The 15,008-nt window shown below is 34.8% G+C and overlaps 1 protein-coding gene across 1 annotated transcript in view; it reads right to left on the reverse strand.

Moving 5' to 3' along the window:
- LRP1B (low density lipoprotein receptor-related protein 1B) overlaps positions 1-15,008 on the reverse strand; it is a 1,318,888-nt gene that overhangs the window by 577,537 nt on the left and 726,343 nt on the right. The window contains exons 32-34 of the mRNA XM_011935709.1: positions 8,353-8,493; positions 2,861-2,986; positions 1,203-1,334 (exon numbers count right to left, since the gene is read on the reverse strand). Coding sequence (XP_011791099.1) covers positions 1,203-1,334; positions 2,861-2,986; positions 8,353-8,493 — 399 coding nt within the window. The remainder of the gene's footprint in view (positions 1-1,202; positions 1,335-2,860; positions 2,987-8,352; positions 8,494-15,008) is intronic.

Raw genomic sequence — 15,008 nt, forward strand, 5'->3', positions numbered from 1 at the left:
TTTTTTTTTAAGATTATAAATCAAATAGTTATTTGTGTTTTAACATTAGATAAAATTAGGTCTTTACACAGATAAAAGCACTGTGGACATGCATTTACATGTTCAACGCTGAAACGTTAATTCAGGAAACATATGATTTAGCATTTCTTTTTATAAGTTTAAGTCCTCAAGTGGAAGTTAGTAAATCTGAATTTTAATGTGAATACCAAATATTTATGCTATGTCAGAATTTAGCAATTAGCACCGAAAAACTTGTTTACTTCAGCAAATTCAACAGTGTCTACCATTAATTCCCAATCATTTGTTCATATTAGCCGCAGCAAAATATTAGTGTCCACTTTGCTTCCTGTTGCTTCCTTTCACTGTTTGCTAAAATATAAGAAGGTAAAGTAAAATCTGACTCCAAATGATACATACTATACTCAACAATAATTTTAAATGGTTTAGCATGCATAATTGTTCCTATTATTTGGATTTCATTTGCCACTGCTTGTATTACAATAGAAAATCACATCTTGATTATATTTTAATTATATTTTAGGCTGGGCGCGGTGGCTCAAGCCTGTAATCCCAGCACTTTGGGAGGCCAAGACGGGCGGATCACGAGGTCAGGAGATCGAGACCATCCTGGCTAACACGGTGAAACCCCGTCTCTACTAAAAAATACAAAAATCTAGCCAGGTGAGGTGGCGGGCACCTGTAGTCCCAGCTACTCGGGAGGCTGAGGCAGGAGAATGGCATAAACCCGAGAGGTGGAGCTTGCAGTGAGCTGAGATCCGGCCACTGCACTCCAGCCTGGGAGACAGAGCGAGACTCTGTCTCAAAAAAAAAAAAAAAAAAAAGATTATATTTTAGTATATAATAGGTCAACATGCTTTATATGTCTTTATATTTATAACTAGATAAAAGTAAAGTATCAAAATAAAAAAGAGAGAGAAATAGAAGTAAGCAACCAAGTGCCAATCATGGTATGTTAATGCAATTGCAATTCAAATGCTATACTTTCGGACAATTTTACTTGATTGTTTTTCAGACATTACATATTTAGAACAATTTATGATTGGCTTTAAAATTTATCTATTTGCTGCTTTCTTATTTCTCACCTTGACTGTTAAAGTACAGAGGAAAATGTTGTATTCCCATCATGTTTAATAAATCAAGTGAATACATTATGCATAAATTATAACTAAAAAACTATTTACCTGCATGGAAATCTATTCCCACGGCAAATGAAGTTCCTGATATAGGCATCAAAGCATCCATTTTGTCACTTGGTTCAAGAGGTATTCCCCTGATTCCTTCATGAACAGAGTACATAAGAAATGATTCTATACCTAAATGCAGGGCAGGAGATAAGCGAGGGAAGGGAAGCCCAGGATGAATATTTAAAATAAAAATAATTTCATTTGTATTATTTTTAACAATCTTAATTTATGTTAATAAATGTATTTCCTAGCCTTTTTAAAAATTATTGTGCACTACACTTCCTGACTAATGAAAGGTAGGTAGATTTGTAGTTCTCAAATTTGTTTATGCATAAGATTTGTTAAAATAGGAATTTATTAAAATGAATTAGTGGGCACCATCCCAGAAGCCTAATCATTTAAATTTCTAAAAATCTTCCAGTTGGTGCTGATGATGCTGGTATGGGCCTCACACTTTCATAAGCACTGAGTTAGATGATTCACTGAAGCCTACCTCATCACTCAACCAAAATTTATTCCCTCTTCCTTAAAATCCAAACATCTCTTTACTTATAGATGATAATATATCTGATTTAAGATTACTATATCACTGATATTTTAATAGACATTTAGATTTCTTAAATTAAGAAATTTATGAAGATAGTCTTCATAAATCTTTGTCATACTAAGAATACATCAATAGCTTAATTAGCTATTAATATCTCACTTCTGTAGCATCAAAAGCCTCTCCTAAAACAGGCACATAAATATTAAGCTAACTACCAGAAGTACACCCGCTAAAGCTTATGCATTTTGCCAATATATTAGAAAATATTTATATATTTTTTCTTATTAAAACTAGAATGCCTAGAATTAAATCTGTTTCTGCTCCTTCCTATCCATGTAACCTGATTAAGTTGTTTAATTTCTTTGTGCCTCAGTTTCCTCATTTCTGAATAAGAGACCTACCTCGTGAGGTTATGAAGATTAAGTGAACTAATATGTTTAAGGTACTTAGAACAGATCCATGTATGTAATACGTATCATATAAATATTGGATTTAAAATAAAATAAATGATAATACTAATATACATATATATTTCTCAAATAAGATTGGAACATTTTTAAAGATAAAATTAAGCTATGATCATTAGATATAAAAGATCATCCTAGAAACAAAATTCTTTGGGACTAATAGAAGTGGAGATTGCAAAACAAGATTTCTTAGGTACCAATTCTCTTACAGTGCTTTTCTCCCTCAGTTATGCAAACCTGAGACCTCACGTTCTCTCTAGAGCTTTCTCTAATATAGTCTAAAGTAAACATTATTTAGTTCAAATTCTACATTAATTCCAGCCAATCAAGCACTGTTTTTCACTATAACTTTTGCCTATTCAGGTTGAAGGTAGCTTCTACTAGATTTGGTTAAAGGTTTGATAATAAACTGCAGTTGTTAAAAATAACTAAAAAATTAGAATGTCTTATAAGGCAGAATAATATTTTAAATATTTCAAATATTAAAATCTCACACATATGAGACTAAACAGTATACTATTTCCTAATAACTGGTTAATTTTTTTCTAACGTTTAACTGACTTTGGTGCCTAAAGTCTGCATGGTATATAACGACTAATGAAGTAAATTAACCAGAGGTAAGGTTTTCCATGAACTCATACCTTGACATGACATGCGGTTCTTTTGGAGATAATATCCCACTGTACACATACATGTCCTTGTAGTTTCAGATGTGGGTAAACAAAGTTGAGAGCATCCACCATTGTTTAGTTGGCAAGAATTGCTGCCTGCATAGAATGAAAACAAAACACATTCCTTTAATGAAATTTTTAAAAATAAAGTTTTATTTAATATCAATAATTTAACAAATATGTATGCTATTGATTTTGAAATGCAGCTGTTTCATATTGGTTAGAGTTACATTTTATTTTCTTGAATAATTTAAAGCAGCAAATTATGGTTGAATTTGCCCTTTCAAAAAAGTCAGCAGAGATACATCAGAAGATTAATAGTTACAGAAAAGCAAAAGGAAGTTGATTTGTCATATTTTCATAGACCTTTGTAATATTTTAAGATCAGACAAACCAGAATCTTTTTCTCTTTTCATTTTTAAATTTCACTTCAACTGTACAATTACTTCCTTTGCAAGAATATTTCATCCGAATGTGTCACATAAATAGCTGTTAAATTATTACTAACCACTCAAAGATTATGCATCTAAGAGAAAGGAGGTATGTATGTTTATATGTATTCAATTAAATTTAAAAGCAAGGAAATAAATTTTCCCACTCATAGAAATATAATTCTCCCAAAATGTATGAAAACCACAGCCATAAGAGTCATCTAATGAATTGGCATGTTAATTCCTCTTATTTCTGTATAGTACCAATGACAAATATTAGCCAAGTAATCACAGGTAGGCATTCTAGAATCCCTACTGAAGATGTTCCATTGAATTTACCAGGCCCAATGTGCTAATTAATGCTGGTAGCGCGAAGTTAAGTAATTTACAATCTTACCAAGAAAGTTCATTAAATATCCCATTTTTACAGCTTTTTTATTATTCTAGAGCATGCAATGCCATTTATTGGATGTTCAAGCACTGATATGAAGTGCGATAAATCCAGTGAGAATTACAAAGCATGATGAAAGCTCTATATCAATAATTCTCTGTGGAAATTTCAAAATACCAATGCAGCTCATTATTTCTCTTCTTCTGAATTCAAGATAGTCTGATGGGATTTAATTGTTCAATCGAACCTGTCATGAGGGCTGTCATTTTTGAAGTGTGAAATACTCTCAACTTGGGAGATTTCTCATCAGGAGATCTACCGCATTCGCTGCTCATGTCCTGTATCTGCCAGTTCGGCCATTGATGAACTCCATTTTATGTAGGGCCACATAATGGCCCTGAACTTTTGAAATGATTACATTTATCCTATATAAAGTAATAAAAAATAACTGATTCACTCCATATTTTTTCCAACCTGACGTATAACATTAAGATGAAATTTCATTTCTCTCATTTATCAAATAACAAAACAATTATATTTATAGATTTTTTTCTTTATTTATTTTTTTTTTTTTTGAGACAGTCTCACTCTGTTGCCCAGGCTGAAGTGCAACAGTGCAATCTTGGCTCATCGCAACCTCTGCTCCCCAGGTTCAAGCAATTCTCCTGCCTCAGCCTCCCGAGTAGCTGGGATTATAGGCACCAGCCAATATGCCTGGCTAATTTTTGTACTTTTAGGGGAGACAGAGTTTCACCATGTTGGCCAGGCTGGTCTTGAACTCCTGACCTCGTGATCCACCCGCCTCGGCCTCCCAAAGTGCTGGGATTACAGGCATGAGTCACTGCCCCTGGCCAAGATTTATAATAATTCTATATTGACAATCTCCATATTTCATTTTGTAGAAAGCATGGGTATATTCATGTAATGCCAATCTTTTAGAGAGATGTATTTAGATGCAGATGTATTTCAGCTACCAAGACTGAAAGGCTGGGGAGAGATCGGCAGATGATACTTAACTATAAAGCGTGAAGGACAACATTTGGAGAGAAAGAAAAATAAGGGAATTGAAGAAGCTAGGCATAGTGACTCATGCCTGTCATCTCAGCACTTCGGGAGGTCAAGATGGGCAGATCACTTGAGGCCAGGAGTTCTGAGACAGGTCTGTCTCGAAACCCCATCTCTACTAAAAAAGCAAAACTGGGCCGGGCATGGTGGCTACGCCTGTAATACCAGCTACTTGGGAGGCTGAGGCATGAGAATCACGGAACCCTGGAGGCAGAGGTTGCAGAGATTATACCACTACACTGCAGCCTGGGTGACAGAATGAGATTCTGTCTAAAAAAAAAAAAAAAAAAAGTAAAGAAAAATAAGTTAGGAAAGAAAATGAACTTCTAAAAGTAAGAGAATGTGGCCTGGCATGGTGGCTCAAGCCTGTAATCCCAACATTTTGAGAGGCCGAGGCGGGCAGATCACCTAGGGTCAAGAGTTCCAGACCAGCCTGGCCAACATGGCGAAACCCCGTCTCTGCTAAAATAATCCAAAAACAATTAGCCGGGCATGGTAGTGGGCACCTGTAATCCCAGCTACTCAGGGGGCTGAGGCAGGAGAATTGCTTGAACCCAGGAGATGAAAGTTACAGTGAGCCAACATGGTGCCACTGCACACCAGCCTGGGTGACAGAGTGAGACTCCATCTCAAAAAATAGATGAATAAATAAAAGAATGTGAGGGGTTATATAGCCTTGATAATAGCAAAAATATGTGAAAAAAAGGACTTTCTGGGTCTGGGGCTGTATATTTTTAATATAATTGCAAAAATAGCCATATATAAGTATTATATTTAATAGTTCGGATAAATATTCAGATATATATAGAGATAACTATATTTTTGATAAACAATAAAATTAATAAATTTCAACAATTAATGTTAAACACTAACCATATACATTTCCTGTATCCTTTGTTTAGTCTCTAAGAAGAAATTAATAGTGAAGCAGAGAAAAAGTAAAAAATAATGAAATGAATTATTATTTACAATAAGGTTCCTTTTCTGCTAAATATAGAGTAGAAAAATATAGTAAAATTAAAAAGTAATAATTTATGTAACAAATTTATGTTTTATTTTTAAAATTTTGTTATCTATCAAATTATAAATACTAGTTTGGCTTAATAATTTATAATGACATTGATGTTGAAACCTCATGCCCCAGATCTCTAGTGGAGCTAAAAAGCACATTTGACTAACAAGAAGTCTCAACTCTCCAGTGATCTTTGTCAAAAATGATATATTAAGTCACTAATTGTACTTTGAAATCCAAATATGTACTAATGTTAACACCTTAAAGAGTCCTAAATTGGTCATATATCATACTAATGAAGCTTTTACGCTACCCGCAGTAATTCTGTTAATGGGACTGTCTTTAATACAGATGCCTTTATCAGCATATTCTAGTAAAAATGGTATTTTCACTGCTTAAATTTTAACTTTATTCATATTATACCATTGATTTCTAAGTGCTAGAGGTCCTTGTTCATTTGGCAATACTTTCATAGAGCATAGAACACCCAATTATACCTATGGAATCAAATCTTTAAAAGATGAGGAAAATCTTGTTAACAAGGGAAAAGTACACTGAGAATCATATACTAAATGTTTCCCCCTACAAACTTCATTGGAATTATATCTAGAAAATTTGACATATTAATTTACAGCTTAAAACAAAGCATACACTTGTTCACAGTTTGGAAAAGTGGGTAAATTTTTTAAAATGCTTAATTTGGAAATTCTCTCTCTCTCACTCTCTTGCATACCCTCCCCCTCTCTCTCATATTTTCTAATGTTATGTTTTCAGATACAGTCTCATATGTATGTGTTATGCACTAAGATTTACAATAGTACTGTGAGTTTTTACACATAATTATATTCTATAGAAATCTGAGAAAATGCCTCAATTTTTTTTTTTTTTTTTGAGGCGGAGTCTCGCTCTGTCGCCCGGACTGGAGTGCAGTGGCCAGATCTCAGCTCACTGCAAGCTCCGCCTCCTGGGTTTACGCCATTCTCCTGCCTCAGCCTCCCGAGTAGCTGGGACTACAGGCGCCCGCCACCTCGCCCGGCTAGTTTTTGTATTTTTAGTAGAGACGGGGTTTCACCGTGTTAGCCAGGATGGTCTCGATCTCCTGACCTCGTGATCCACCCGTCTCGGCCTCCCAAAGTGCTGGGATTACAGGCTTGAGCCACCGTGCCCGGCCAATGTCTCAATGTTTTACTTGCTGAGTAGCAGTATTTTATTCTCAATTACGTAATCTATTTCCCATGACTGAATGTCAGTATAATTATTATTTTGATACAGAAAAATTTCATTACTGAATTGTTAGTGAAAAATATCCTTGTTCATTATTGTGGACATGACGCCAAAAATTCAGAGAACACATAGATAACCGTTTGGGTATAATACACATTCTTAGGTTATACATGTATGTATATGTATGTATATACATTCTCTTGGGTGCAAGTACATTCTGTATATATGAATCGACAAATGTTCATAAATTCTCAACAATGAAAGGAACCCAACAAATACTTTACATAAATGTTTAAAGCAATTTTTTCTTCTAAAGTTATTAATTTTTTATGAATAAGTAATATGTTTTCTTCTGCCTGGGGCAAGTAAAGATTCCAAACCAATGTGACCCATTGCCTGCACAGGGAAGGCAAGCCCTAATCTGATCTCTATGTTATCTCCTGATGTGCAGATAGCACTCTCAATTGGTATGTCCAATAAATTCTGCTTGCTTGATGGTCATCACCTATCTTCAGAAATAGCAGTCTCCTTGGTTTTCTATTTTTCCCCTATTCTTCTCTGCTTTGGTCGACATACCCCAAATCCTTCAGATGAAAATCTCTTTCTTAGCGTTCAAAATCATTCTGGAAAATTTTTCCTAAGAAAAGTGTGTGAAGCTAAAGATTTTCATGGAAGAGACTAATGTATGAAAGTAGAGCACTTTTTTTGGGGGGGGGGGTTGCTTTTGTTGTTGTTGTTTTAAGAAAGAGAATTCTGCTAATGTCATGGATTATGAAGCAAAAAGTAAGAAAGTACTAGCAGATGTGGGGCTGTACTGGCTGCCATCTCTAATCCAATTGCCACTTGGGCAGTGTGACAAGTCTACCTATGTAAACCATCTGTTATTTCTCTCACTCCATTTCACTGCACACAATTTGGACAAGCAAAAACAAAAACGCAGAATGCTTAGAGGCAAACAATGTAGTGCTTTTGGATGTGGAATTCTTTTGTTGATGTAGTCCATTTGAAGGCCCCTAGTTCATTCAGATTCTGGGCTTAACTATACATTGTATATATTTTGCCAGGATATATTTTCTTATTCTTGTATTTTTTTAGTCAAGAACAGGATAAGACCTCTTTGAAGAGCTGACAAATTAAGACTCCTAAGGCAGGTTTGTTAATGCTTTCAAAGCTCATTATGCACCTATGTTAAAGGCATTTCTCCCACAGTAGTACGCAACATTTTCCTTTGTTATTAGAAGCAAGAATAGAAACCTTCTATTGTTGAATTGAGGAGCTAGTATGAAAAAGAGCACATTATGTATTCAAAACCTGGCCCAAATTCATTAGTGTGACTTACCTTGCTGTGCTTCTTTATCATATACTTTCATATGAACTACCCCAGATGTTTTATTCCGTAGGGTGGTGGGGTTTCTTCCGTCTCTTTTGCTGCAGGTTCCCAGCTGAGCTAAGTTTTGGTCTGCCCACCACAGTTTCTTATCTAGTAAAAGAAAAGATATTATTTAAAGGAAAGTATAATTTTCTTATTAAATAATAATAAATGGTTACTAAACTATACTACTTTCTGATTTGTTTTATTTCCAAACTCTGTTTCTAAGGGTAACAGTAAAATCACTGCTACATTTAAAAATGCAGCTCATAGTGACGTTTTATTGTTCAGACTTTCCTTCTCCTCTACAGTTAGATTCTTCAATTTAACTTTTCTTTTTCTTAGAAAAGAATATATAATATTCTTATACTTTACATAATATGTAAGTATAAAAATATAAACAAAAAACATATTTCAAATTAATATAAAATCAGCTTTTATTATTTACATACTTAAACATGATCATGTAGTTTTGGACTATACGTATTTGCAAATAAATGGCAAAATCTAACAAAATTGATAAACAATTATAAAATATACATTGTTCTCCAACCTTCTATTTATTAAAACTGTGTAAGTTTATATTTTTATGTTATTATTTTATTTATTTATTTATTTATTTTTTGAGATGGAGTGTCGCTGTGTCGCCCAGGCTGGAGAGGAGTGGCGCGATTTCGGCTCACTGCAAGCTCCGCCTCGCGGGTTCACGCCATTCTCCTGCCTCAACCTCCCCAGTAGCTGGGACTACAGGTGCCCGCCACCATGCCCGGCTAATTTTTTGTATTTTTAGTAGAGATGGGGTTTCACTGTGTTAGCCAGGATGATCTCAATCTCCTGACTTTGTGATCCGCCCGCCTCGGCCTCCCAAAGTGCTGGGATTACAGGCCTGAGCCACTGTGCCCAGCCAAAAGTGTGTAAGATTTTAATCATTTGTGCTCTCCGTTACTGGTCTCTTCACAATTGTTAACCTTCTCTATTTCTCCTAGTGACCCTTTCTCCAAAACTGTATTAATTTATAGTTACCACCTACTGAATGCTCATTTGATATCAGAGAATCTACAGTGTGCCGAGATTAAAAAAACAAAAAATAAAATAGAGCTCTCCCCCTCATATTGTATCATTTCAAATTGTGAAAGCAAAACTGTAAGGGAACTATTATCGTTCCATTTTATAAAGAATCTGAGACTCTATGAAGATTAAGTAACTTAATCAAAGTTACATATTTGGTCTCCCTATCTGCAAAACTTGTGTTCTTTCCAAGACTCCATGAGAACATTAAAAACATTTAAGGCAATCCAGGAATTTAAAATGAAGTTATAATGTAAAAGGATTTGAATGATTTAGATTTATCAATAAGAAAAGAATTAATGGCCACAAATTGAGACCACCAATCAGTTTCTACTTAGAAGTTGAAATAAGGTTATTTAACTCTATTTGGGCAATGAAATAAAGATATTTTTATATGTAATACCACCTCCATCTCCTTAGCTCTTTGTCCTTAGTTCACAGAGGGCGGATAGCTGATAAAATGTCTCAAATAAGTAGCCACAGCTCTTTAGAACGATATTCAGTGAAGAGATTTTGAATATTAAAGCTGGTGCCATGCAACACAGTTCTCTTCATTCTGGCATTCACGGGAATCAAATCCTGACCCCCAGGTCCCTCTTAAAATAAACCTGCAAGTTACGGTGTCCAATGCCTTGCAGAGCTCCTCTCAAGGAAGATACCAAGTGGAAAGACTTCTACTCTCATAAAAGTAAAAGACATCCATGAAAGATACACAGTCCTTCTTTGTTAAATTTAACATCATAGAAAATCAAGGCTCAATGGGAAAAACTAGCACAATGAAAAATAAACACTAAGATAAACATAGGTGCACAAATAATAATTTGGAAAAAATCTTAAATTTTTAAATTATCTAATATTTAATTAACATACGCAAGAGATTCTAGTACATACACCACTCGAGAAGATAAAAGATGCTGTAAAAAATGAGCAATTACAAAAGAAGAGTCTTTAGAGATTAAAAAATCTACTAAAAAGTATTTTTTCAATAGAATCATCAGAAAATACAGTGGAGGCAACCTTCCAAAATATAGAGAAAAAAGACCAAAGAAACCTCAGAAAATAATAGGAAGAAAAAAATAGAATATTTGTTTTAAAAACCCAGTAGCCAGTAGCATTAAACTGTACTAGGAATCACTAAATTCGCTATTGCCATACACTCACAGGGAAAAAAAAAAAAAAAAAAATGCCAGTTTTACTTAAAAGTTACCTTAATTGATCAATAAAAAGTAGTAATTTTATTAAAGCTAGGACATGACATTTGAATATTGTGTCATAAAATGAAAAGTGCATAAGGCCCTTCTGCTGCATACCAACATACAATTGCCTGGAGGGAATGTCTTATGAGATTGCTTGAGCTGCAAAAAGAATTAGCTACTTTTTTCATAGAACATCATTTTATCTTTGAAGAATGACTGACAGACTATGGCTATTCAGAGTTAAATATTGAAAAGATGTTTACTCAAAAATGAATGAAATATAAAAAACTATCATATAAGAAAACTGAGATAATTTATTTTCAATGATAAAATTAAAGCTTTCAAATGAAGATTAGAGTGTTGGGAAACTTCTATCAATACCATAAGTTTGACAGTTTCCTAATACCTAAAAATTTTTCTAATGAGATTTCTGGCAATATTCATGAATGTATTTTTTTTTTGATATGGTATAATGAAATATGTCTACACTAGGAAGATATACATAACTGAAGGAAGCAATGTTTTTCAAATGAACAACACAAACAAAGCCAAAATCATGCATAGTAAATGATTAATTTGTAGTGAAAATTAGGCCAATAAATTATATATGAGAGGAAATAAAAATTTAATGATACGCTCTTTGCTATTCACCTTTAAGAAACTAACATTTGTTGAGTTTTGGTGTAGTTTTAAAAGAAGAATGCTCACGATCATCTGAAAAAGCTTTTAAAATAATCCTCTCTATTCTAATGGCATATATATGAACCCACACAACATCTCCTGAAGCAGATACGAAAATTCAGCTATATTATATTAAGATATTCAGAAAATTTGCAAAATGTAGACTATTGCCACTCTCCTAATTGTTTTAAGAAAATATAACTATTAACATTAAAAATATAACATACAAACCTTAAGGTTTATTTTGTAATGTTTAAGTGAATTTGTAATAAATATATTTTTAAATGTTATCAGGTTTAATATCTAATATCCTTATGTATAACCCAAATCTAAAAAACTCTTAGGGATCTCAATAATTTTTAAGACTATAAAATGGTCCTGCAACCAAAAAGTTTGAGGATGACAGTTTCAAGTGATTCACCAGCAAAGAGAATAGAAAAAATGAATATATGCATGTAACATTTCAGAACACTGTGCTTAAAAAAAAAATCTTTTTTAAAAGTTTGGAGATAAGAAAAAGGTAAGTCACTTACAAAGGACTACCCAGTCCTTCTTTGCTAACTACCATACTAGACTTCTCTTCACCATTGCTAGAAACAAGAAAACATTGAAGTAATGCCTGGGAAATTCTTAGGGGAAATTACAATCTAGGTAGAACTGTATAGTAAACTATTAATTAAGCGTAAGAAGTGTGGCTGGGCATAGTGGCTCACGCCTGTAATCCCAGCATTTTGGGAGGCCAAAGCGGGTGGATCACAAGGTCAGGAGTTCGAGACCAGCCTGACCAACATGGTGAAATCCCGTCTCTACTAAAAATACAGAAATTATTCGGGCGTGGTTATGTACGCCTATAATCCCAGCTACTTAGGAGACTGAGTCAGGAGAATCACTTGAACCCAGGAGTCAGAGGTTGCAGTGAGCCGAAATCGTGCCACTGCACTCCAGCCCGGGTGACAGAGGGAGACTCCACCTCAAAAAAAAAAAAAAAAAAAAAAGCCAGTTTTACTTAAAAGTTACCTTAATTGATCAATAAAAAGTAGTAATTTTATTAAAGCTAGGACATGACATTAGATAAATATCACAAATTTACCACCCATGAACTCTTTCTTTAAACAGAAACTGAAAGTTAAGCTGGAACAAAATGAGAAAATAAGTCAAGATAATGAGAAGGAATCTAAAAAACAGGAAACTTAACAAAGCCAGATGGCAAAGGAAAGCCCCAGAATAAATGCTACGAGGCAAACATAAAAAGCTGTCTATATTGGATCATGAGAATAGAAGACTCTGGGAGTAGCAACTCTAGCAAAAGAGAAAGAAAAAAAGGAAGGAAGAAGAAAGAAAGAAATCAAAACAGAAAGGGAGGAAAGAAGGAAAGAAAGTAGTACAACTACAACTAATAATATACAACTATAAGAGATTTGTCCCTGAGAAGCAGGAGTGGGGATAGAAAGATTAGAGTAGGACACATTGCTATTGATAATTGATAAGAATTTCCTCTGTAATACCAGCACTTTGGGAGGCCGAGACGGGCGGATCACAAGGTCAGGAGATCCAGACCATCCTGGCTAACACCGCGAAACCCCGTCTCTGCTAAAATACAAAAAATTAGCCGGGCGTGTTGGCGGGCGCCTGTAGTCCCAGCTACTCGGGAGGCCGAGGCAGGAGAATGGCGTGAACCCGGGAGGCGGAGCTTGCAGTGAGCAACTGCACTCCAGCCTGGGCGACAGAGCGAGACTCCGTCTCAAAAAAAAAGAATTTCCTCTGTAATATTTTTTCTGTTATTATGTGTATATTACTTCAGAAATAAAATTTATAAACATATTAAAGCATAAATTATGGACAAAATTAAAAATTAACAAGAGGAATTTACCTGAAGTGCAGAATTGAGGGCCTACTGGGCTGGCTGTCTAACTAAAGAAAAAGGCCATAGTTAAAGTCCAAATCAAAATGTGTTCCATTTCTGTCTCCTAGGCCAAAGCCCCTCACCATGGGGACATGGGTGATTGAGTGAGGCTAAAACCATAACACTGAAACACAGGGGTGTTTTTATTTGGACCACCCCTAACTAAATGTTAGGGAAATGAAGACGTTCCCTCCTTACTCACCCACTCGGACCCAATGGGTCTGGAGCAGAAACTACACACATTAAAGCTATGGGGGTAGATGATTCTCCAAGATGTTTCTCTCTGCAAATCATCACATTCAGTCAGCTAAGTAATTTATCATGGGCTTTGGTTATATTCATTTAAAACTGAACATTTGAACACATCTCTATGGCAAGATAATAAAAAAAATTGTTTCTGATTGCATTATTTTTATTGTTACAGGAGACTAGAAACAAGACTTAAAAAAAATCTCTCTTCCTTGACCACTAGAAGGTAGCCAAACTGTGGCAGACACTGTGTTGTTTACCTTACCTTTTGGCCCTGGAGAAAACTAATTTCCACAGGCAACATGTAAAATGCCAGACTCACCCTTTTTTGGCTCCCTAGGCAGTAGAGATGTCTATGAAACCCAGGTCTGGATCATAGTTTTGGGTGGATAGGGCTTCTAAGAGTAGCACAAAACCACCCTCTGTTCACACATAAAGTTTCTGAGCGTGATCAGTTGGATTCTGATGGCATGGTACAGTGTTGGTAAATAAATGGGTAAAGGAGCAGACTACAAAGAACCACGGCCTTGAAGACCATGACCAAAGAAGCTTGTGCTCATCAAGGACCATTAGGACTCAGACAATAGGCATCTCAAGAATGACCAGTGTCGATCTAAGACCCCAATTGTCCTGGAAAAATTATTCTAGGTTGTTACAATCATCTAAAACTTATCTTTCATCAGGGATAATTCTTGCTTAAGATTCTTCAAAGCCTCCTCATTATATACAGCTTCAAATTTTAAATTCTCTATCAGATTTTTAAAGCCCTACAAATCAAATTTATTCCACCTACTGAGACTCCTTTCCAATTTCAGTCTTACCATCTTACAATATTCATTCATCCATTGATTCAATTAATGTTGAGCATCTACTATTTGTAAAGTATGATTCCAGATGATGGAAAAATGACAGGAGACAAGAGTAGTAAGATCTCTGACATGGTAGACCTAATATTCTAATAACAGAGACAGACATACATAAATAACCAAATAGAAAAAAGTAAAGACCGCTATTAGTGCTTGAAAGAAATACGCATCGTTCAATTCTTATTTATGATGGTTTCCATACATATGTCTGCACATAACTCCACTATATCCACCTTTTGGTGCACGAGTATAACCGCATCCTAAGTATTTCACACTAGCACAGCCCACACTGATGCATCCTTCTCCGTCATTCTAAGGCTCCTCTACAGACAGATTCACATGATTTTATATTTAATGGTTACTTTTCCTTATTGTTTCACTTCTACTAATTTTGACTCCTTATCCAGGGATGAAACCTCTTGAGAACAAGGATCGTGTCTTGTAATTCTTTATATTCTTCACAGTGTTTTGCATTCTTTTGAACTTTATTTTTGACTGCATAATTATTACTTGAAATCACATTTGTTCATCTCACATTTTTTGTTGTTATTGTTTCACACTGTTATTGACATGAAGATGTTACAATCTTCAGAAATTATTGAAATTCAAACACTGCTTGCTTAAGCTGTACAGAAGCAAGAAGCTAGTATAGGGTAGGGGTAA

The sequence above is a fragment of the Colobus angolensis genome, unplaced genomic scaffold, assembly GCF_000951035.1.
Source record: "Colobus angolensis palliatus isolate OR3802 unplaced genomic scaffold, Cang.pa_1.0 Scaffold147, whole genome shotgun sequence".
In the NCBI taxonomy this organism is placed as follows: Eukaryota; Metazoa; Chordata; class Mammalia; order Primates; family Cercopithecidae; genus Colobus; species Colobus angolensis.